Source organism: Tachypleus tridentatus, chromosome 13, assembly GCF_004210375.1.
Source record: "Tachypleus tridentatus isolate NWPU-2018 chromosome 13, ASM421037v1, whole genome shotgun sequence".
Taxonomy (NCBI): Eukaryota; Metazoa; Arthropoda; class Merostomata; order Xiphosura; family Limulidae; genus Tachypleus; species Tachypleus tridentatus.
This window is the reverse complement of record NC_134837.1, coordinates 120,767,652-120,790,938: the sequence shown is the minus strand read 5'-3', so window position 1 is coordinate 120,790,938 and position 23,287 is coordinate 120,767,652. Positions and strand designations below refer to the sequence as shown.

At 29.4% G+C, this 23,287-nt stretch overlaps 1 protein-coding gene and 3 pseudogenes across 1 annotated transcript; 2 read left to right on the top strand and 2 right to left on the bottom strand.

Moving 5' to 3' along the window:
- Nucleotides 1–1,074: 1,074 nt before the first annotated feature.
- LOC143236260 (techylectin-5B pseudogene) lies at nucleotides 1,075–1,474 on the bottom strand (annotated as a pseudogene).
- Nucleotides 1,475–5,713: 4,239 nt separating this feature from the next.
- Nucleotides 5,714–7,864, top strand: LOC143236259 (techylectin-5B-like). The gene is made up of 5 exons (XM_076474529.1): nucleotides 5,714–5,879; nucleotides 6,067–6,316; nucleotides 7,115–7,221; nucleotides 7,353–7,517; nucleotides 7,602–7,864. Exons 1-5 carry the CDS (start codon nucleotides 5,714–5,716, stop codon nucleotides 7,862–7,864), a joined length of 951 nt encoding a protein of 316 aa, XP_076330644.1.
- Nucleotides 7,865–14,241: 6,377 nt separating this feature from the next.
- On the bottom strand, nucleotides 14,242–15,805 carry LOC143236258 (techylectin-5B pseudogene; annotated as a pseudogene).
- A 3,249-nt stretch (nucleotides 15,806–19,054) lies between these two features.
- Nucleotides 19,055–21,201, top strand: LOC143236257 (techylectin-5B-like; annotated as a pseudogene).
- Nucleotides 21,202–23,287: the final 2,086 nt, after the last annotated feature.

The following is a 23,287-nucleotide window of genomic DNA, read 5'->3' as shown; positions in this document are numbered from 1 at the left end:
TCTAGAGCTGTTCTTGGAAGAAAGGTTTATTTTGATACTTGTACATACGTTCATTATATGACACAAGAAAATTTTTATACAACTTTGCTATCATCAATACAAATCCATAACTTAAGACATTTTACTGGTGGCTGTTGTAATGCAGTGTAATCATTGCAATAAATAGATTGGTTTTAAAATTATTCTACTTCTTCATGATGGTAGTAATGCCGTCATTACTGACACTGATTTTAAACGTTTTTAATCGTTTGTTAATAAATTTTATAATACATTTGTGTGAATTTTAAAAACGTATTTATGTGTTTTTTTTCAATGATTTACACCAGCTTTACTCAATATTCCGTTGATAGGTTAGAAGGAATGTAGGTAGTCAAAACAGACAATTCTTGAACGACTCAAACTTAATATTTCAATATTGCTATTTGACCTTTACACTTATAACAACAAAACGGTCTGAAATGGGAACGTTAATAAATGTTTTCTGATAAAACAAAAAATTCGAGATTTGAAACTTTTATTGCAATATTATTGATTCAGGTAAAGATGTAATATTTAGAAAAATATGAAAAAAAACTTTCTTACAATTGAAGGTTCTAGGTTATATTTTATAGAAACACCTAAATCTTTAAAAGATTCAAACAAGTTAAATCTGGCAGTTAGAAAACAGAAAGTTACAAACAAAATAGAAACAGAAAGAAGAAAATATATTATATAAAAAATTCTATGGTTTTTTAAACACATTTTACATAAAGTACTTGTGGACAATAAAACTTTATAAATAAATAATTTATTTATGAAACATATATTTCAGGTTCTTCAGAACACATTAGATTAAAATAGCAGTCGTAAACATTCATCAAAATTACTTTATTTGTTTATGATAAAATATCGACTTAAATATAATTACACACAGATAAAAAATAAATCATATTAAAAATATCTGTCTATCTTGTCTGTCTATCATCACGTATAACGTAAAATATAATTTTGCAAAATATATTTAATTTTTATTTATTGACCAATGATAAACTTCAGATGTCTTATTTTCAATTTGCTCTACTTTAGTGTAACGTGTTAACTTTTCCAATCATACCATGTAATATCTACCTTATCTTCTGTGTAATACAAACCATTTAGGTTACAACGATGACATGAATTATACCACCATCCGCCTTTATGGTTTTGGGCACAACTACCGCTGTTTTTATCGTTGTCTTTATCCTTAGCACTGAACATCATGTTGTTGTGAACAGCAAGAGAATTTCCTAAAATAATATGGAATTAATTAATAAAAAATATATAAACAACTAATGTAAGATGTTATATACTGGAATAAAGTTTAAACTCACCCGCGTCATCCTTGTACGTTTTGTAACTCATTTTAGAGTTCTCTTTCACTTCGTACCAAGAACTCGTCAAACTCTGAATATCTACGACTTCCTTCAAAGTCTTCCAGATCAACACGGAGCACCATGTTGTCCGGATTGGTCAACGAGAAGATGATATCATTTCCTGTCACAGAAGCAGTAAGTAATAAATGAATAGTTTATAACACAGTAAATAATTAATTATATCAAATTATAGTAAATAACACAAAAAGATATAAGTAGTTGATCACTGCTAGATAAATATATAAAGTTTTACCTAACCAAAACTCCTGGGTTAAATTTCCAAAACCATTTTTGTATTCTACCCACGATCTGTAAAAATTTTCAAATGGTTTTCCATAATCTTCTCTTCTTTGAATCAGTTATAAATAAGAAAATCAATAAGAAATACTGAAGTAACTAAGTTTTATAATTATCAATATGAAACTTTAAAATATATATTCCTCTATTATTCAACATTATTCTGTACAAAATATGTGGAATCTGTCTGCAAAAATATTGATATGTATTTTAATTAAAACAAAATTCATTATTATGATTTGATCTCCAATGACACAGTGGTATGTCTGCGTCTTACATTGTTAAAACGATGTGTCGAAACCCATGGTGGTCAGAGCACAGATAGCCCATTGCCTATCTTTGCGATTAACTCATAAGAAACGTATGATTGCTGAAAGGATCGGTTTTGATTGTTATTAACAATCGGTAGAAATGTTCGTTCAAATGTGGTTGTAGAAAACACATCTAAACAGTAACGCAAAACTTTTAATGTGGAAACAGAAAAGTAGTTGAACATAGAGTGTTACCAACAATAATATTGTAACATTTATGTTTAACATTCTAACGTAACATGTAGTTATAAATATTACTTTACTCGATGTTCAAGTTTTCCATTAACTAAAATACTTCAAGTAAAATATATTACCTTCTAAAGTAGAAATCATCTCTCTAGCCAGATCTACTAATTCTGTAACGGAGCCCACTATTCTTTTTAGTGACCCAACAGTATCACAAGCTGTGTGATGATGGACATCAGACTAGGTCAACACGAAAAAAGACAAAATACTTAGTATTTTTACAGCGTTGTACATTGTTAAATGGTTAATAACACAGAACTGTTTTCTTATAGACTGAAGATGTGAATCTTCTATCAATGGTTTTATAGTTGTATTAAACAGGATATCCAAAAAGGGTTTTCCTTAAATTACTATAAGTTAGAAACGTGTTAGTAACTGTATCTGATGTTTGTCACACTAAGTCCAAGAAATATTTATAATTTTCTAGTTATGGTTCTTGTCAACATCTGTAATTTCTACTTTTTTTTATGAACATTATCGTAAAAGTTGTTGTCTGTTTTTTTATTATCTTGATTGTTTGTTTTTTGAATTTCGTACAAAGGTACTCGAGGGCTATCTATGCTAGCCGTACCTAATTTAGCAGTGTAAGACTACGGGGATGGCAGCTAGTCATCACCATCCACCGCCAACTTATGGGCTACTCTTTTACCAACCACTAATTGAATTGGCCGTCACATAATAACTCCCCCACGGCTGAAAGGGCGAGCATGTTTGGCGCAACGGCGATCAAACGCGCGACCCTCAGATTACGAGTCGCACGCCTTAACACGCTTGGCCATGTCGGGCGTATTATCATGATATTAATGATGCTGTAGAACCTAATATAAAGTTATGAGATTTCATTGTAAAAATAAAAATTTGTATTACGAAGAACATGTTTGTATACTTTTTACCGCTTATAGTTTACGTGCTAGTTAGTGAGTTTACTCTGGTTTTCGTGCTGGAAGTTTTTATCTTAGTATGAATATAGCAGAAGACAAATAAATACTAGAAACCTATTTACACGTAAGATGTGATGTGATATTTTCCAGAAATTTCCCGCCCTTAAATCATACATTTCTACAGAAGTAGAACAAAATCTTGGATACGTTTGTTTGTAACCAATTTTAATACCGTACAAGAACACGTTCAAGCATAAAGACTGTGATTTTTTTACCTTAAATTTTTTTTAGATTTGTCTAGAAACTTACTTAAGAAACACTAAGATTTGTAGGTTATTATTATTGTTTTTATGTAGGGGTTAGCTTAAAGGTGTCGAACTTTAAGTAAAATGTGAAATAAATCATACATAAAAAGATCCAAGTGTAAACAAGGTACTTTTAAATATTACAGTGATATTTATAATCTATTATTGACTGTATTCTTCTTTCAGTTATTAATCGTAAGATGGAAAAACCAATTAAATATAACAATATAACAATATCCATACATAGTCATTGAACCTGAAATGTTAAAGTACAGTTTATCGTTACTTTCTACTGTAGTTCTTATTTTATCTATTAACTGTATGTTTCATTATTTCTGTTCTATGTCTTTCACAACTTTTAATTTTCAATATTTAATGTCTTTAAAAATAGGTGGCAGCTCATGTAAAAAGTATCTGAAATGTCAATAAATTATCTGACTTATTTTAAAAATTAACAATTTCACAATTATCATACATAGAACACTTGTTTTATTTAACTTCACGAACAACTCATCAGGTTTTCCCTCTTTTCCGTTGTTGCTTTACACTAAAGTTCGGACGAACAGAAAGATGGTTTAGTATTTTTATCAAACAACATGAACAGTTTATCAGTAGATTCACGTAATCAGAGATTAACAATTTCCAAATTGAGAAGTCCACATAAATGGTTGCAAAAATCAGCCTCCCATCGAGTGCAAAAAATCTACGCCCTTGATTACAAACAATTAACAAATATTAAATTTATTCAGAGTAGAGAAACGTTTGAAATTATTTTTATAAATATATTAAAACTGGAAATACGACAACAAAAAGTGAATTTAAAATATAATGCTAATTCGTAGGTACAGATTTACCTGAATTAAAGTATTGGAGTTGTTACAAAGTTTGTCAAAAAATTCTTTAGGCGACAAAGTCGGGGTGATCTGTTTCTGATATACTTTTATAGCATTTCTCTGTAGTTTAAACATAAAAACCCAGTGTCAGAAACAACCAAAAGTAACTTATTATTAGAATTACAGTACTGTAAAAGATTTTATAACCAACGTGTTAGAAATAAAGATATATACTAGTAGATATATTGGAGAAAAAATAAACACGTCTTTCATTGATATAAAATTATAAAAAGGTTCTCTTTTACACACTAATCTATTCAATCATTTACATATAAGTTAATAGTAAAACAGTTGTTTAAATTAAGTGTAACTAGATTTTTAGAATCATATTAAACAGTGAATTTATGAAAAATTTGAACAAATTTTAGTAGCAGTAAAACACATATAATAATTATTCATAACACCGTAATAATACGAGCTTAAAAGTTTCCTTAATATGTTTTACTCATTATTAAAATAATACATGTATACTACAACAATATTTAATTACTTATCAATACACCAGTGTAACCACAATAGAAACCTGAAGTATTGCTATGGTAACTATAACTATAATATAGTACAAGTGTAATAATTACATGTACTTACCACAAAGTAACCGGAGGAAGGGATTTAAAGTGTAACTAATGAGATTTACCGTAACACACACAACAAACAAGAAAATAAAAGTAACTAGGAGAATTTTATTACACATTCTGTCAGTTTTATGGTGATATTAACGACTGTTGGTGAAGAACCAGACTGAAATTATACCGTACCGACAGATGCCCATCCAGACTGTATTACCACAACTGCTTATTTATAAAATAATTAATGAACAAATGTAGAAAGGTTAATGCACATATGTCACCTATTGTCACAGCTACAATTTCTCAATACGTGTTATTATGTCTTCTACATTTTCTCTGTTGAATGTGTTATTAAATAAACATAAGTAAAAACTAACGAACATTCTTCCACGTAACGTTACATTAAAATATTTGTTTTTCCTGTTTAATACATGAACACAATATCAGTAGAGAAACATTCTTGTAAAAATGAATACTTTAGGGTCTATAAATATGTTTAAAATTTAACAAGTCATGTTTAACATTAACATTAAAATTATTAACTGTAGACAACAACTCTTACAGTACTAATAACTCCAGTGTTTATAAAAAGAAGCGAAAAATTCAAATGTTGATAAGAAACCTTATTTAGAAATCTATAAACATGTCTTGGACTCAGAGTGAAAAACATCAGATACAGTTACTAACACGGTTCTAACTTGCGGTAATTTAAAGAAAACCCTTTTTGGATATCCTGTTTAATACAACTATAAAACCACTGATGAAAGATTCACATATTCAGTCTATATAAAAACAGTTCTGTGTTATTAACCATTTAACAATGTACAACACTGTGAAGATATTAAGTATTTTGTCTTTCTTCGTGTTGACCCAGGCTGATGTCCGTCATCAAACAGCTTGTAATACTGTTGGGTCACTGAAAGGAATAGTGGACTCCGTTACAAAATTAGTAGATCTGGCTAGAAACAGGATTTCTACTTTAGAAGGTAATATATTTTACTTGAAGTATTTTATATAACGTAAAACTTGAACTTTGACAATAGGAATATCTAAAATAACTATTTGTCAAGTTAGAATGTTAAGCCTAAATCATATAATGTTGTTTTTCGTACTAGAATATGTTGAACTACATCTTATGTTTCCTCATTAAAGTTTTTATCCGTTACTCTTTAGATGCGTTTTCTACAACCACACTTGAACGAACATTTTCACCGCTTGTTAATGACAAGCAAAACCGATCTTTTCAACAATCGCTTTGTGTAACACAAACGACGGAACAAAAACCACCTCTACCAGAAGACTGTGCAAGTATCTATAAACAACAACTTAACCGAACCAGTGGTGTCTACAAGATTCAGCCACAGTTTTTGAACCAGTCTATTTCTGTATACTGTGATATGGAGACATCAGGAGGAGGGTGGACGGTAGGTGAACTAAACTTTGTTTCGTGTTGTAGCTTTATTTTATTCTGGGTTAATGGATGTTTTCGTGAAACATTTAATTAAACGTTTGTCATTATTTTTAGAGAAGAATAATCTGAGTTGTTATATACATTCAATTATTTAGAAGATATGGAAAATAAGTTTCAGAACCAAACCCACATTTAAAAATAAATAAATATTGAGGTATATTAAGAACTTGTAACTTTTTCTTTTAAATTTTTATCATATTTCTTCACTGATTCCGTTCGTTAGTATCTGTTATTTTATCATATTTAAATATACAGCTTATAACACAGGTTTTCATTATATAATCAATTCATCCAGTTTATATATATATATATATATATATCAGAATGTGTATCTGTGTTCAATATGAGATTTTCTACATGATAACAAACATGTTATCATGTGTTTAATATAACAAAGAAATCCACTCTGAAGTTTATGTTATTGATTATTTTAAGATTCTTGAGAGATTGAAAGCATATTACTTCTTATTCTAAAATCGTCTTTCAAACATAAATTTATATAATACGTGTGTTACGAAATAGAGTTTGTAACAATGTGAGACCGTAAACATACCGCTATGTCATTGGGGACCAAATCATAATAATGAGTTTTGTGTTAATTAAGAAACGTATCGATATCTTTAGAGACAGTTTCCACATATTTTGTACAGAATAATGTTGAATAATACAGGAATATATATTTTGAAGTTTCATTTTAATACTTATAAAACTTTGTTATCTCAGTATTTATTATTGATTTTCTTATTTGTAATTGATTCAAAGAAGAGGAAATTTTGGAAAACCATTTGAAAATTTTTACAGATCGTGGGTGGAATACAAAAATGGTTTTGGAAATTTAACCCAGGAGTTTTGGTTAGGTAAAACTTTATATATTTATGTAACATAATCAACTAGTTATTTTTTTTCATGTTAATTTATATTATTTGATACAGTTAATTAGTTACTGTGTTATAAACTATTTATTTATTATATACTGCTTCTGTGCTAGGAAATGACATCATCTTCTCCTTGACCAATCAGGACAATATGGTGCTCCGTGTTGATCTGGAAGACTTTGAAGGAAGTCGAAGATATGCAGAGCATGACGAGTTCTTAGTACGAAGTGAAAGAGAACTCTATAAAATGAGTTACAAAACGTACAAGGGTGACGCGGGTGAATTTAAACTTTATTCAAGTATATAACATTCTACATTAGATGTTTTTATATTATTTATTAATTATTTCAACATTATTTCAGGAAATTCTCTCGCTCACCACAACCACATGATGTTCAGTACCAAGGATAAAGACAACGATAAAAACAACGGTATTTGTGCTGTAAGCTACAAAGGTGGATGGTGGTACAATAACTGTCACACTTCAAACCTAAACGGTTTGTATTACACAGAAGATAAGGTAGATTCTACCGGTGTTACCTGGCACGAGTGGAAAAGTAAACACAGTACACTAAAGACAAGCGAGATGAAAATAAGACCTGTCGAGTTTGTTATTGGTCAATAAATAATAAATAATATCTAAATATATGATGCAAAATTGTATTTTATGTCATAAGTCATGATAGACAGATAATATAAAGAAATAGTCTTAACATGTTTTATTTTTTCTTTGTGTGTAATTATATTTAAGTGGACATTTTACCATAAAGAAATAGTAATTTTGATGAATGTTTACGATTGAATTTATACATAACATACAGTGTTCCGTTTCTGTTTAGTTTCTACAATCAATAAATCTTTTCACTTCAGATGGCGCTGTGTTAAAAGGCTTAAAAATATCACGATTCGACACAGCACCTGTATTATTTCAGAGATACTTTACGTTGTAACTTAGACACTTCAATTTATACGAACTTATACATCAGCAAATAGCCTCCAAACAATACTGAATCTGTCTTGTGATTACATATCATTAATTATATATAATAAGAAACAACGACCTGTAATTAATTTTGATAACAAACGATCATTCTCTAAAATAAACAATTTAACTGAAATCATCAAGATAAATATTTCTGAAAGTTACTTTTTATCTGAATCAATAATTCAGACTTTTAAAACCCATAATTTATGTTGTTATTAGTAAACAATTATTAATGTTAACTCAGAAAAATAAAACTACATAAAACAACCAACATTTCTTGTTAAACAACATACGAGTGTATTATGTTTCTATCTTGTACGATGGTGCTCTATCGTTTAACATTTGTCATATATTTTCAAAACAGGCGTGGCCCACATTTGTTTGAGTGCCGAACTGTTGTTCCGTTATCTATTTTAAGTTTCCTAATATGTTGAGAGTATATTACTTCTTATTTTAAAATAATCTTTCACACATTAATTCAGATTATACGTTGTTTGAAAGTTCGTCAAACAAAAATGTGAATCGTTATGAAAGTTACTCTTTAATAAGTTTTTATTTTTACATAAATGTATCATAAAGATTACAAACACAACGGCTCAAAACGTTTGTAATTAGTGTCAGTAATGCTGGTGTTAGTATGTTTACAATCATAAATTATTTTACAAATGACGTTTCAATATGTCAAAATACCAATATTGAATACTAGTACAGAATTAAAGAAAATATGAAAAAGATTAAACTAATGACACCACCACCACTGTTTATTAAAATCCGTATTCAGTTTGCATGGTACTACGTACCAGATGATTTATTTTAATTTCACAGAAGATGACTGCTTTTAAAAGCTATGTACAGAAAGTTTAGCTTATATATACATATTTATATTTTATTGGTTTAGTTAAATTATATCAGTGAAACAATAAAATTATGAAACAGTCCTCATGATATTCAATAATTTGTCGAAGAAAAACATTTACTCTCCAAAATAGCAATTTCTGTTTGTTTTTCCGCCAGAGGTCTACAGTATATCAAAGTGAATTAGACTGTCCTACATAATAATCGATCATAGACATTAACCTTATCGAAGAATAAATTAATTTATAGTCACGTATTATATATTGTATAATATAACAAGTGAACTTATAGACACTGAAGATGTCATGTTTATAACACGAAATTTATACAAAATGTACAAAATATTTAATACAGGTAGAGGTTCTGTAGAAAATAACATTTTGTTCTGGACCTGAAACATTGTAGAGACAAAACACTTTTGTATCATATTTTGTAAGACCATTATAATGTTACAGAATTATCATTTTATTATAAATCGTTTACCAATATCAATAAATTTTATAATTTTAAAACCTATCTATTCCCAGCAATAATTCAACAACATTTTAACAGTCAGCAGTGACATATTTCAAGTTCTGGACTTGTGTTGATGAAAGCACAGCAGTATAGAAAATTTATTGTGTCATATAATGAACATTTGTACAAGTATCAATATAAATATTCTTTTCCAACAAGAGCTCTAGAGGATGTAGGTTAAAGATACATCTTCCTACCTGGTATAGAGTCACCCACATATCCTCGACAGTATATTATAGCAAAAAAGACAAACATAATGTGTGATATCAGAACAAAAATACATCAGGTGGTCGTTTGGATGTATAAAAGTTATGGTAATGTTAGATGTCTTCTCCGTAACCATCTTTATTAATTTTTTTATCATTGTTTGCGAATTTCGCTACACGAAGATTATATATGTTAGTGGGCTACTCTTTTATTAAAGAACATTGGGATTGATCGTGACATTATAACTTCCTTACAGCTGAAATGGTAAGTATATTTGATATTACGTGGACTCGATGCCGTAACACTCAGATTACAAGTCGAGTGCTTTAACCACCTGGCCATGTCGGACCTGGTGGTTAATTCATAAGTTAAACTTTATTTTGTTAGTGGTTACCGAACATTAATGTAAAATAGTAAATATTTTACACACATGAAAGAACCTTAACCATAGGTACTGAATAAAATCGTGGAATATTATATTACACTTGTGTTCCGCATACCCAAAAAATAATAACTGCAGGAAATGCAGTTGGTAAGATATTTCGTAAAATATTCTACACCTAATAGCTAAAAAATTAAAAATCGACAGTAAGAAAAAAGTATTCCACTTCTTCAGTGAATGTTCTGAAAAAGAGATATAAATAATACCATAAATCGCAGTAATAGTTAAAGTACTGCTCACTAGTTGTCGCTGTTCTGGAAGGCCTGAAATTATTGTGCTTTTAAGATCGCCACTTGTGATCAAATTATTTGACAGTTCTGGCTTATCTTTATCTTCTTACCTGAGATTATAGCTACACTAAGTAACAAAGTTTGATGCTATATTACTATTATCTAACATTATTCGTTTTAAAACAAGTTATATCAATTTCTAATTGAAATATAAAATTCTGACATTAAGGTTAGTAAGTAGGCTTTGGCCTACCATGCTAGTACTCAATTAACTCTAATAAATGTAAAACTTTCCGTTCACCGATTCGTTTCACCAGGTTTCACTAATTCGTATGTCTGAAACGGTAATATATATATACGGTTAAAGGGAATACAATGTTGAAATAAATATTACACAATAAATGATTATTGAAACATGACCAACCCTGAACAAACTCTACATATGTTCCGATGTAATATGATACCACACACAGCAGTGACTGAGAAGATTCCTACCTAAATTAATTAATTACAATACTGTGGCTTCTTCTAAACCTAAATTATCCAGAAATACAAAATATACGTCCGGTACTTTCCTATTACTATACCTAGACCAGCTTCCTTGTTTAATATTATGTTTTTTCTACTTTTATTTCTACTTATATTAAATTCAACTTTCTACTCTACCTGATTTATCAATTATACATTACTTTCGTCTGTAACATGAGATGTGTCTACCGTGTGTTCTACTCAAGCTAGTTTACTTTGTATTTATCTATCACGTTTTTAATGTTTCGTGATCTTGAATTTTAGTTATATACATTTATTTTCACTGTAAGTTCAACCACTGATACAAGAGATTTTGGAAATCTCGCATGAACAAAGTTAGAAAGAAAATGCAAAATAGATAACATGTGAGTTTGTTTTTCATATGTTCCAAATTTGTCTACAATAATATGTAAAATATAATGAAACAATTATATAGAATATAGTGTAACATTCTCTCCGCATTGTAAATTAAATATTTCTCTGAAAAGTGCTAAAGATAGGATGGAAGAAAGTGATAAATGTGGGAATTACAAAATTCCTTTTATCTGTGGTCAAACTTACACTGACTAAATATGTAGAAAGGTAAAACTCAGAATGAAGAAATATAAAAACTATAGAAATATCAAAAGTTAATGTATAATATAAGTGGAACATGTGATAGAAACATGTGTTATAGACTGGAATAACACTGAGTTAATGAGACAGGTCGAATTTCAAATTGAATTACAAATCACAGAAACTATCGAATTAGAAAAATATATACATCGTATTAAACTAGGAAGTTGGTTCAGGTCTAGAAATAATAAAGTACTGTGCAGATATTTTGTAATTCTGTATAGTTTAACTCTAGATGGACCCACAGAAATGTTAATCTGTATGCTGGTCCCTGTTTCAATAATTATTTCTTGTGTAATAATGATTCTAATATTGTATTCCGTTTAATTATGTATAGATTGAAGATAATTGTAATACGACTTTGAGATATAGTATATTCTACGATTTTTTCAAATACTACTCATTAAGGTTCTTTCAGATATATAGAATAGTTACTATTTTACATTAATGTTCAGTAACCACTAACGTTACTCAGTTTACTTTAAGAAGTAGCCAATATGGTTACAGTCTGGATATATAAGATTAACATATATTTTATACATCGAAATGGTTACCTGATGTATTTCTTTTCTGACATCACACACTATTTTAGTCTTTTTACTTATATTATATTATCGAGGACATGGGGTCCTTCTATACCCGTTAGGAGGATTTACCTTTGACCCACATCTTCTGGAGTCCTTCTTGGAAGAAATGTTTATATTGATACTTGTGTATATGTTCATTATATGACACAATAAAGTTTCTATACCGCTGTGCATCAACACAAATCCAGAACTTAAGACATTTTACTGGTGGCTGCTGTAATGCGGCGTAATCATTGCTCTGAATATTCTATTTTTTGACGTTAGTAGTAACACCAATATTACTGACACTGGATTTAAACGTTTCAGTCGTTGTGTTAATTACCTTTTATAATACATTTGTGTACAATTTACAAACACACTTATATGTTGTTATGTTATTGATTCGAGCCAGCTTTACTCACTATTTTGTTGATCAACACCGCCTACCGGCAATTCTTGAACTACCTTAATATAATATTATAGTATTGGAATTTGCCCTATACAGTTGTAACTCAAAAACGGCATGAAATAGGAATTGTGATTGTTTTAAGTAAGACATTAGCCATACACTTTCAGAACCACACATTGTCATGCTAACAACTTGGCCACGCCCCCTTTATAATGTGCATCAAAAGAACATCCGATATGATAGAAATATAACGTACCTGTACATTGTTTCTTCAATGTATTTCTAATTTTATAAGTTAACATTAATAATTGTTTTCTAATAACAACATACAATATGAGATCTGAAACTTTGTTTTGCAGTATTATTGATTTAATTAAAGAGGTGATTTTGAAAAATATGAAAAAAAGCTTTCTGATAATTGAAGGTTCTAGATTATATTTTGTAAAAACACAAAAATTAGGAAAATATTCACACAAGTAAAATCTGCCAACTAGAAAACAGTCAGTATTAAGTTGGTTTCGACCTTCGTGATATAATAAAACATTTTTACACGGCGCCATCTACAGGGGAAAATATCTACTGATTGTACAAACAAAACAGAAACAAAAGGCAATGTGAATATAGAATATGTATATTCTATGGTTATTAAAGACATTTTTCTTAAATACTTTGTGGACAATAAAACTTTATAGATAAACAATTCAATTATAACACAAATATTTTAGGTTCTTCAGAACACATTCGATTAAAATAACAGTCATAAACTTTCACCAACATCACTTTATTTGTTTATGATAAAATACCCACTTAAACATAATTACACACAGAGAAATAATAAAATATGTTAAGATATCTGTCTATCATGACGCATGACGTAAAATACAATTTTGCATACTATATTTAGATTTTATTTATTATTTATTGACCAATAATAAACTGCACAAGTCTTATTTTCATCTCGCTTGTCTTTAGTGTACTGTGTTCACTTTTTCAATCATACCAGGTAATAACACTTCTATATACCTCATCTTGTGTGTAATACAAACCGTTTAGGTTGCAATAATGACAGCTATTGTATCACCATCCACCTTTGTAGGTTTGAGCACAACTATCAATGTTTCTGTCGTTGAGTTTATCCTTAGTACAGAACATCATGTTGTTGTGAACAGCAAGATAATTTCTTAGAATAATGTCGGAATAGTTAATAAAGAATATATAAACAGATAATGTAGGTTCTCTCTCTCTTGGGATTTAGGTATGATATTTACATACCCCGGAGGGTCAGGTTCTCTTTAACCTCTTCCTCCTAATGTAGGTTGTTATATATGGAATAAAGTTTAAACTCACCTGCGTCACCCTTGTACGTTTGATACGTTTATAGAGTTCTCTTTCGCTTGTACCAAGAACTCTTCATGCTCAGCACATCTTCAACTTCCTTCAAAGTCATCCAGATAAATACGGAGTATCATATTGTCCTGATTTGTCAACGGGAAGATAACGTCATTTCCTAGAACAGACGTAGTATATAATAAATAAATAGTTTATAAGATAGTAAATAATTAACTATATTAAATAATAGTAAGTAACACGGAAAGAAAAAGCCAGTTCATAACTGTTAGACAAGTATATAAAGATTTACCTAACCAAAACTAATGGGTTAAATCTCCAAAACCATTTTTGTATTCTACCCACGATCTGTAAAAATTCTCAACTGGTTTTCCAAAATCTCCTCTTCTTTGGATCAACTGGAAATAAGAAATACTGAGATAACTAAGTTTATGAAAACTTTAAATGAAACTTTAAAATATATATTCCTGTATTATTCAACATTATTCTGTACAAAATATGTGGAAACTGTCTGTAAAAATACTGATATGTCTTTTAATTAAAACAAAACTCATTCTTATGATTTGGCTCTTAGGGGGATAGTGGTATGTCTGTGTACTCACAGTGTTACAAACCAAACCTGTGGTAATCAGAGCACAGATAGCCCATTGTGTAGCATTGTTCTTAATTCGTAACAAACATATGATCTAAATTTATGTTTGAAAGACGATTTTAGAATAAGAAGTAATATGCTCTAAACTTCTCAAGAAACTTAAAATAACCTATAACACAAACTCCAGAGTGGATTTCAATGTGTTGTTAAACACTGTTATATGTTTATAATCATATAAAAAGTGTCAGGTTCAATATAAATACACATTCTGATATACGTATAAAAAATAAAGTAGAAAGAAATGATTACCAAGTGAAAACGCATCTTATAAACTGTATATTTAAATATGATAAAATAACATATATTAATGAACGGAATCAGTGAAAAAATACGATAAAACTTTAAAAGGAAAACGTTAGAAGAAACTTAAATATTTTTAAGTAAAATTGGAACAAAAACTTTACTTGTTCCTAACAAGTTCAAATAGTTTTCTTTTTAAACATGGGTTCGTTCTGAAAGTTATTTTTCAAATCTTCCACATAACTGTATTTATTGAATAAATAGTTTTTCTTCTCTGAAAATAATGGCTGAATTTTAAATAAATGTTTCCGAAAACAACCAGTAACCAGTAATTAACTAAAAGCTACACCACGAAACAAAGCTTAGTTCACCTACCGTCCACCCTCCTCCCGAAGTCTCCATATCACAGTAAACAGAAATCGACTGGCTCAAAAATCGTGGCTGAATCTTGTAGACTTCACTGGTTCGGTTAAGTTGTTGTTCATAGATGGTGGCACAGTCTTCTGGTAAAGGCGGCTTTTGTTCCGTCGTCTGTGTCACACAAAGAGATTGTTGAAAGGATCGGTTTTGTTTGTCATTAACAATTGGTGAAAATGTTCATTCAAGTGTGCTTGTAGAAAACACATCTAAAGAGTTACGGATAAAATGTTTAATGTGAAAACAGTAAACTAGTTGAACATACATTATTATTAACAATGACATTGTAATATTAAGTTTAACATTCTAACGTAGTGTGTAGTTATAAATATTACTATAATAGATGTTAAAGTTTTCTGTAAACTAAAATACTTCAAGTGAAATATATTACCTTCTAAAGTAGAAATCCTCTCTCTAGCCAGATCTACTAATTCTGTAACGGAGTCCACTATTCCTTTCAGTGACCCAACAGTATTACAAGCTGTGTGATGATGGACATCAGCTTGGGTCAACACTAAGAAAGACGAAACACTTAATATCTTCACAGTGTTGTACATTGTTAAATGGTTAATAACACAAAACTGGTTTCTTATAGACTGAAGATGTGAATCTTCTATCAATGGTTTTATAGTTGTATTTAACAGGATATCCAAAAAGGGTTTTTCTTAAATTACTACAAGTTAGAACCGTGTTAGTAACTGTATCTGATGTTTTTCACACTGAGTCGAAGAAATGTTTATAGTTTTCTAATTATGTCTCTTGTCAACATCTGTAATTTCTACTTCTTTTTATACACATTAGAGTTATTATTATCGAAAGAGTTGTTGTCTGTTTTTTTATTATCTTGATTGTTTGTTTTTTGAATTTCGCACAAAGCTACTCGAGGGCTATCTGTGCTAGCCGTCCCTAATTTAGCAGTGTAAGACTACGGGGATGGCAGCTAGTCATCACCATCCACCGCCAACTCTTGGGCTATTCTTTTACCAACGACTAGTTGGATTGGCCGTCACATAATAACGCTCCCACGGCTGAAAGGGCGAGCATGTTTGGCGCGACGGCGATCAAACGCGCGACCCTCAGATTACGAGTCGCACGCCTTAACAAGCTTCGCCATGTCGGGCCTATTATCATGATATTAATGATGCTGTAAAACCTAATATAAAGTTATGAGATTTCATTGTAAAAATAAAAATTTGTATTACGAAGAACATGTTTGTATATTTTCTACCGCTTATAGTTTACGTGCTAGTTAGTGAGTTTACTCTGGTTTTCGTGCTGGAAGATTTTATCTTAGTATGAATATAGCAGAAGACAAATAAATACTATAAACCTATTTACACATAAGATGTGATGTGATATTTTCCAGAATTTTTCCGCCCTTAAGTCATACATTTCTAGAGAAGTAGAACAAAAACTTGGATACGTTTGTTTGTAACCAATTTTAATACCGTACAAGAACACGTTCAAGCATAAAGACTGTGATTTTTTTACCTTAACTTTTTTTTAGATTTGTCTGGAAACATACTTAAGAAACACTAAGATTTGTAGGTTATTATTATTGTTTTTATGTTAGGGTTAGCTTAAAGGTGTCGACCTTTAAGTAAAATGTGAAATAAATCATACATAAAAAGATCCAAGTGTAAACAAGATTCTTTTAAATATTACAGTGATGTTTATAATCTATTATTGACTGTATTCTTCTTTCAGTTATTAATCGTAAGATGGAAAAAACCAATTAAATATAACAATATAACAATATCCATACATAGTCATTGAACCTGAAATGTTAAAGTACAGTTTATCGTTACTTTTTTACCGTAGTTCTTATTTTATTTATTGACTGTATGTTTCATTATTTCTGTGCTATGTCTTTCACAACTTTTAATTTTCAATATTTAATGTCTTTAAAAATAGGTAGCAGCTCATGTAAAAAGTTTCTGAAATGTCAATAAATTATCTGACTTATTTTAAAAATTAATAATTTCACAATTATCATACATAGAACACTTGTTTTATTTAACTTCACGAACAACTCATAAAGTTTTCCCTCTTTTCCGTTGTTGCACTATACTAAAGTTCGGACGAACAGAAAGATCGTTTAGTATTTTTATCAAACAACATGAACAGTTTATCAGTAGATTCACGTAATCAGAGATTAACAATTTCCAAATTGAACAGTCCACATAAGTGGTTGCAAAAATCATCCTCCCATTGGGTGTAAAAAATCTACGCCCTTGATTACAAACAATTAACAAATATTAGATTATTATAATTTATTCAGAGTAGAGAAACGTTTGAAATTATTTTTATTAATATATTAAAATTGGAAATACGACAACAAAAACTGAATTTAAAATATAATGCTAATTCGTAGGTACAGATTTACCTGAATTAAAGTATTGGAGTTGTTACAAAGTTTGTCAAAAAATTCTTTAGGCGACAAACTCGGGGTGATCTGTTTCTGATATACTTTTATAGCATTTCTCTGTAGTTTAAACATAAAAAACCCAGTGTCAGAAACAACCAAAGGTAACTTATTATTAGAATTACAGTACTGTAAAAGATTTTATAACCAAGGTGTTAGAAATAAAGATATATACTAGTGGATATATTGGAGAAAAAAAATAAACACGTTTTTCATTGATATAAAATTATAAAAGGTTCTCTTTTCACACTAATCTATTCAAACATTTACATATAAGTTAATAGTAAAATAATAGTTGTTTATATTAAGTGTAACTAAATTTTTAGAATCATATTACACAGTGAATTTATGAAAAATGTAAACAAATTTTAGTAGCAGTAAAACACATATAATAATTATTCATAACACGAGCTTAAAAGTTTCCTTAATATGTTTTACTCATTATTAAAATAATACATGTATACTACAACAATATTTAATTACTTGTCAATACACCAGTGTAACCACAATAGAAACCTGAAGTATTGCTATGGTAACTATAACTATAATATAGTACAAGTGTAATAACTACATGTACTTACCACAAAGTAACCGGAGGAAGGGATTTAAAGTGTAACTAATGAGATTAACCGTAACACACACAAGAAACAAGAAAATAAAAGTAACTAGGAGAACTTTATTATACATTCTGTCAGTTTTATGGTGATATTAACGACTTTTGGTGAAGAAACAGACTGAAATTATACCGTACCGACAGATGCCCATCCAGACTGTATTACCACAACTGCTGATTTATAAAATAATTAATGAACAAATGTAGAAAGGTTAATGCACATATGTCACCTATTGTCGCAGCTACAATTTCTCAATACGTGTTATTATGTCTTCTACATTTTCTCTGTTGAATGTGTTATTAAATAAACATAAGTAAAAACTAACGAACATTCTTCCACGTAACGTGACATTAAAATATTTGTTTTTCCTGTTGAATACATGAACACAATATCAGTAGAGAAACATTCTTGTAAAAATGAATACTTTAGGGTCTATAAATATTTTTAAAATTTAACAAGTCATGTTTAACATTAACATTAAAATTATTAACTGTAGACAACAACTCTTACAGTAATAATAACTCCAGTGTTTATAAAAAGAAGCGGAAAATTCAGATTTTGAATAGTGCCATATTTAGAAAACTATAAATATTTCTTGGACTCGGTGTGAAAAACATCAGATACAGTACCTAACACGGTTCTAACTTGCGATAATTTAAAGAAAACCCTTTTTGGATATCCTGTTTAATACAACTATAAAACCACTGATGAAAGATTCACATATTGAGTCTATATGGAAACAGTTCTGTGTTATTAACCATTTAACAATGTACAACACTGTGAAGATATTAAGTATTTTGTCTTTCTTCGTGTTGACCCAGGCTGATGTCCGTCATCAAACAGCTTGTAATACTGTTGGGTCACTGAAAGGAATAGTGGACTCCGTTACAGAATTAGTAGATCTGGCTAGAAACAGGATTTCTACTTTAGAAGGTAATATATTTTACTTGAAGTATTTTATATAACGTAAAACTTGAACATTGACAATAGGAATATCTAAAATAACTATTTGTCAAGTTAGAATGTTAAGCCTAAATCTTATAATGTTGTTCTTCGTTCTAGAATATGTTGAACTACACTTATGTTTCCTCTTTAAAGTTTTTATCCGTTACTCTTTAGATGCGTTTTATACAACCACACTTGAACGAACATTTTCACCTCTTATTAATGACAAGCAAAACCGATCTTTTCAACAATCGCTTTGTGTAACACAAACGACGGAACAAAAACCACCTCTACCAGAAGACTGTGCCAGTATCTATAAACAACAACTTAACCGAACCAGTGGTGTCTACAAGATTCAGCCACAGTTTTTGAACCAGTCTATTTCTGTATACTGTGATATGGAGACATCAGGAGGAGGGTGGACGGTAGGTGAACTAAACTTTGTTTCGTGTTGTAGCTTTATTTAATTCTGGGTTAATGGATGTTTTCGTGAAACATTTAATTAAACGTTTGCCATTATTTTCAGAGAAGAATAATCTGATTTGTTATATAAATTCAATTATTTAGAAGATATGGAAAATAAGTTTCAGAACCAAACCCACATTTAAAAATAAATAAATATTGAAGTATATTAAGAACTTGTAACTTTTTCTTTTAAATTTTTATCATATTTCTTCACTGATTCCGTTCGTTAATATATGTTATTTTATCATATTTAAATATACAGCTTATAACACAGGTTTTCATTAGATAATCAATTCATCCAGTTTGTTTATGTATATATATATATATCAGAATGTGTATCTGTGTTCAATATGTGATTTTCTACATGATAATAAACATATAAGTGTTTAATATAACAAAGAAATCCACTCTGAAGTTTATGTTATAGATTATTTTAAGATTCTTGAGAGATTGAAAGCATATTACTTCTTATTCTAAAATCGTCTTTCGAACATAAATTTATATCATACGTGTGTTACGAAATAGAGTTTGTAAGAATGTGAGACCGCAAACATACCGCTATGTCATTAGGGGTCAAATTATAATAATGAGTTTTGTGTTAATTAAGAAACGTATCGATATCTTTAGAGACAGTTTCCACATATTTTGTACAGAATAATGTTGAATAATACAGGAATATATATTTTGAAGTTTTATTTTAATACTTATAAAACTTTGTTATCTCAGTATTTATTATTGATTTACTTATTTGTAGTTGATTCAAAGAAGAGGAAATTTTGGAAAACCATTTGAAAATTTTTTACAGATCGTGGGTGGAATACAAAAATGGTTTTGGAAATTTAACCCAGGAGTTTTGGTTAGGTAAAACTTTATATATTTATGTAACATAATCAACTAGTTATTTTTTTCATGTTAATTTATATTATTTGATACAGTTAATTAGTTACTGTGTTATAAACTATTTATTTATTATATACTGCTTCTGTGCTAGGAAATGACATCATCTTCTCCTTGACCAATCAGGACAATATGGTGCTCCGTGTTGATCTGGAAGACTTTGAAGGAAGTCGAAGATATGCAGAGCATGACGAGTTCTTAGTACGAAGTGAAATAGAACTCTATAAAATGAGTTACAAAACGTACAAGGGTGACGCGGGTGAGTTTAAACTTTATTCAAGTATATAACATTCTACATTAGCTGTTTTTTATATTATTTATTAATTATTTCAACATTATTTCAGGAAATTCTCTCGCTCACCACAACCACATGATGTTCAGTACCAAGGATAAAGACAACGATAAATACAGCGGAAGTTGTGCTCATAATCACAAAGGTGGATGGTGGTACCATAACTGTCACAATTCCAACCTAAACGGTTTGTATTACACAGAAGATAAGGTAGATTCTACCGGTGTTATCTGGCACGAGTGGAAAAGTAAACACAGTACACTAAAGACAAGCGAGATGAAAATAAGACCTGTGGAGTTTGTTATTGGTCAATAAATAATAAATAAAATCTAAATATATTATGGGAAAATTGTATTTTATGTCATAAGTCATGATAGACAGATAATATAAAGAAATAGTCTTAACATGTTTTATTTTTCATTTGTGTGTAATTATATTTAAGTGGATATTTTACCATAAAGAAATAAAGTAATTTTGATGAACGTTTACGATTGAATTTATACATAACTTACAGTGTTCCGTTTCTGTTTAGTTTCTACAATCAATAAATCTTTTCACTTCAGATGGCGCTGTGTTAAAAGGCTTAAAAATATCACGATTCGACATAGCACCTGTATTATTTCAGTGATACTTTACGTTGTAACTTAGACACTTCAATTTATACGAACTTATACATCAGCAAATAGCCTCCAAACAATACTGAATCTCTCTTGTGATTACATATCATTAATTATATATAATAAGAAACAACGACCTGTAATTAATTTTGATAACAAACGATCATTCTCTAAAATAAACAATTTAACTGAAATCATGAAGATAAATATTTCTGAAAGTTACTTTTTATCTGAATCAATAATACAGACTTTTAAAACCCATAATTTATGTTGTTATTAGTAAACAATTATTAATGTTAACTCAGAAAAATAAAACTAGATAAAACAACCAACATTTCTTGTTAAACAACATACGAGTGTCTTATGTTTTTATCGTGTACGATGGTGCTCTATCGTATAACATTTGTCATATATTTTCAAAACAGGCGTGGCCGATTGTTTGAGTGCCGAACTGTTGTTCCATTATTTATTTTAAGTTTCCTGATATGTTGAGAGTATATTACTTCTTATTTTAAAATAATCTTTCACACATTAATTCAGATTATACGTTGTTTGAAAGTTCGTCAAACAAAAATGTGAATCGTTATAAAAGTTACTCTTTAATATGTTTTTATTTTTACATAAATGTATCACAAACACAACGGCTCAAAACGTTTGTAATTAGTGTCAGTAATGCTGGTGTTACTATGTTTACAATCATAAATTATTTTACAAATGACGTTTTAATATGTCAAAATACCAATATTGAATACTAATACAGAATTAAAGAAAATATGAAAAAGATTAAACTTATGACATTACCACCACTGTTTATTAAAATCCGTATTCAGTTTCCATGGTACTACGTACAAGATGATTTATTTTAATTTCACAGAAGATGAGTGCTTTTAAAAGCTATGTACAGAAAGTTTAGCTTATATATACATATTTATATTTTATTGGTTTAGTTAAATTATATCAGTGAAACAATGAAATTATGAAACAGTCCTCATGATATTCAATAATTTGTCGAAGAAAAACATTTACTCTCCAAAATAGCAATTTCTGTTTGTTTTTCCGCCAGAGGTCCACAGTATATCAAAGTGAATTAGACTGTCCTACATAATAATCGATCATAGACATTAACCTTATCCAAGAATAAATTAATTTATAGTCACGTATTATACATTGTGTAATATAACAAGTGAACTTATAGACACTGAAGATGTCATGTTTATAACACGAAATTTATACAAAATGTACAAAATATTTAATACAGGTAGAGGTTCTGTAGAAAATTACATTTTGTTCTGGACCTGAAACATTGTAGAGACAAAACACTTTTGTATCATATTTTGTAAGACCATTAGATTGTTACAGTATTATCATTTTATTATAAATCGTTTACCAATATCAATAAATTTTATAATTTTAAAACCTATCTATTCACAGCAATAATTCAACAACATTTTAACAGTCAGCAGTGAAATATTTCAAGTTCTGGACTTGTGTTGATGAAAGCACAGCACTATAGAAAATTTATTGTGTCACATAATGGATTTTTGTACAAGTATCAATATAAATATTCTTTTCCAACAAGAGCTCTAGAGTATGTAGGTTAAAGATACATCTTCCTACCTGGTATACAGTCACCCACATATCCTCGACAGTATATTACTGCAAAAAAGACAAACATAACGTGTGATATCAGAACAAAAATACATCAGGTGCTCGTTTGGATGTATAAAAGTTATGGTAATGTTAGATATCTTCTCCGTAACCATCTTTGTTAATTTTTTTATCTT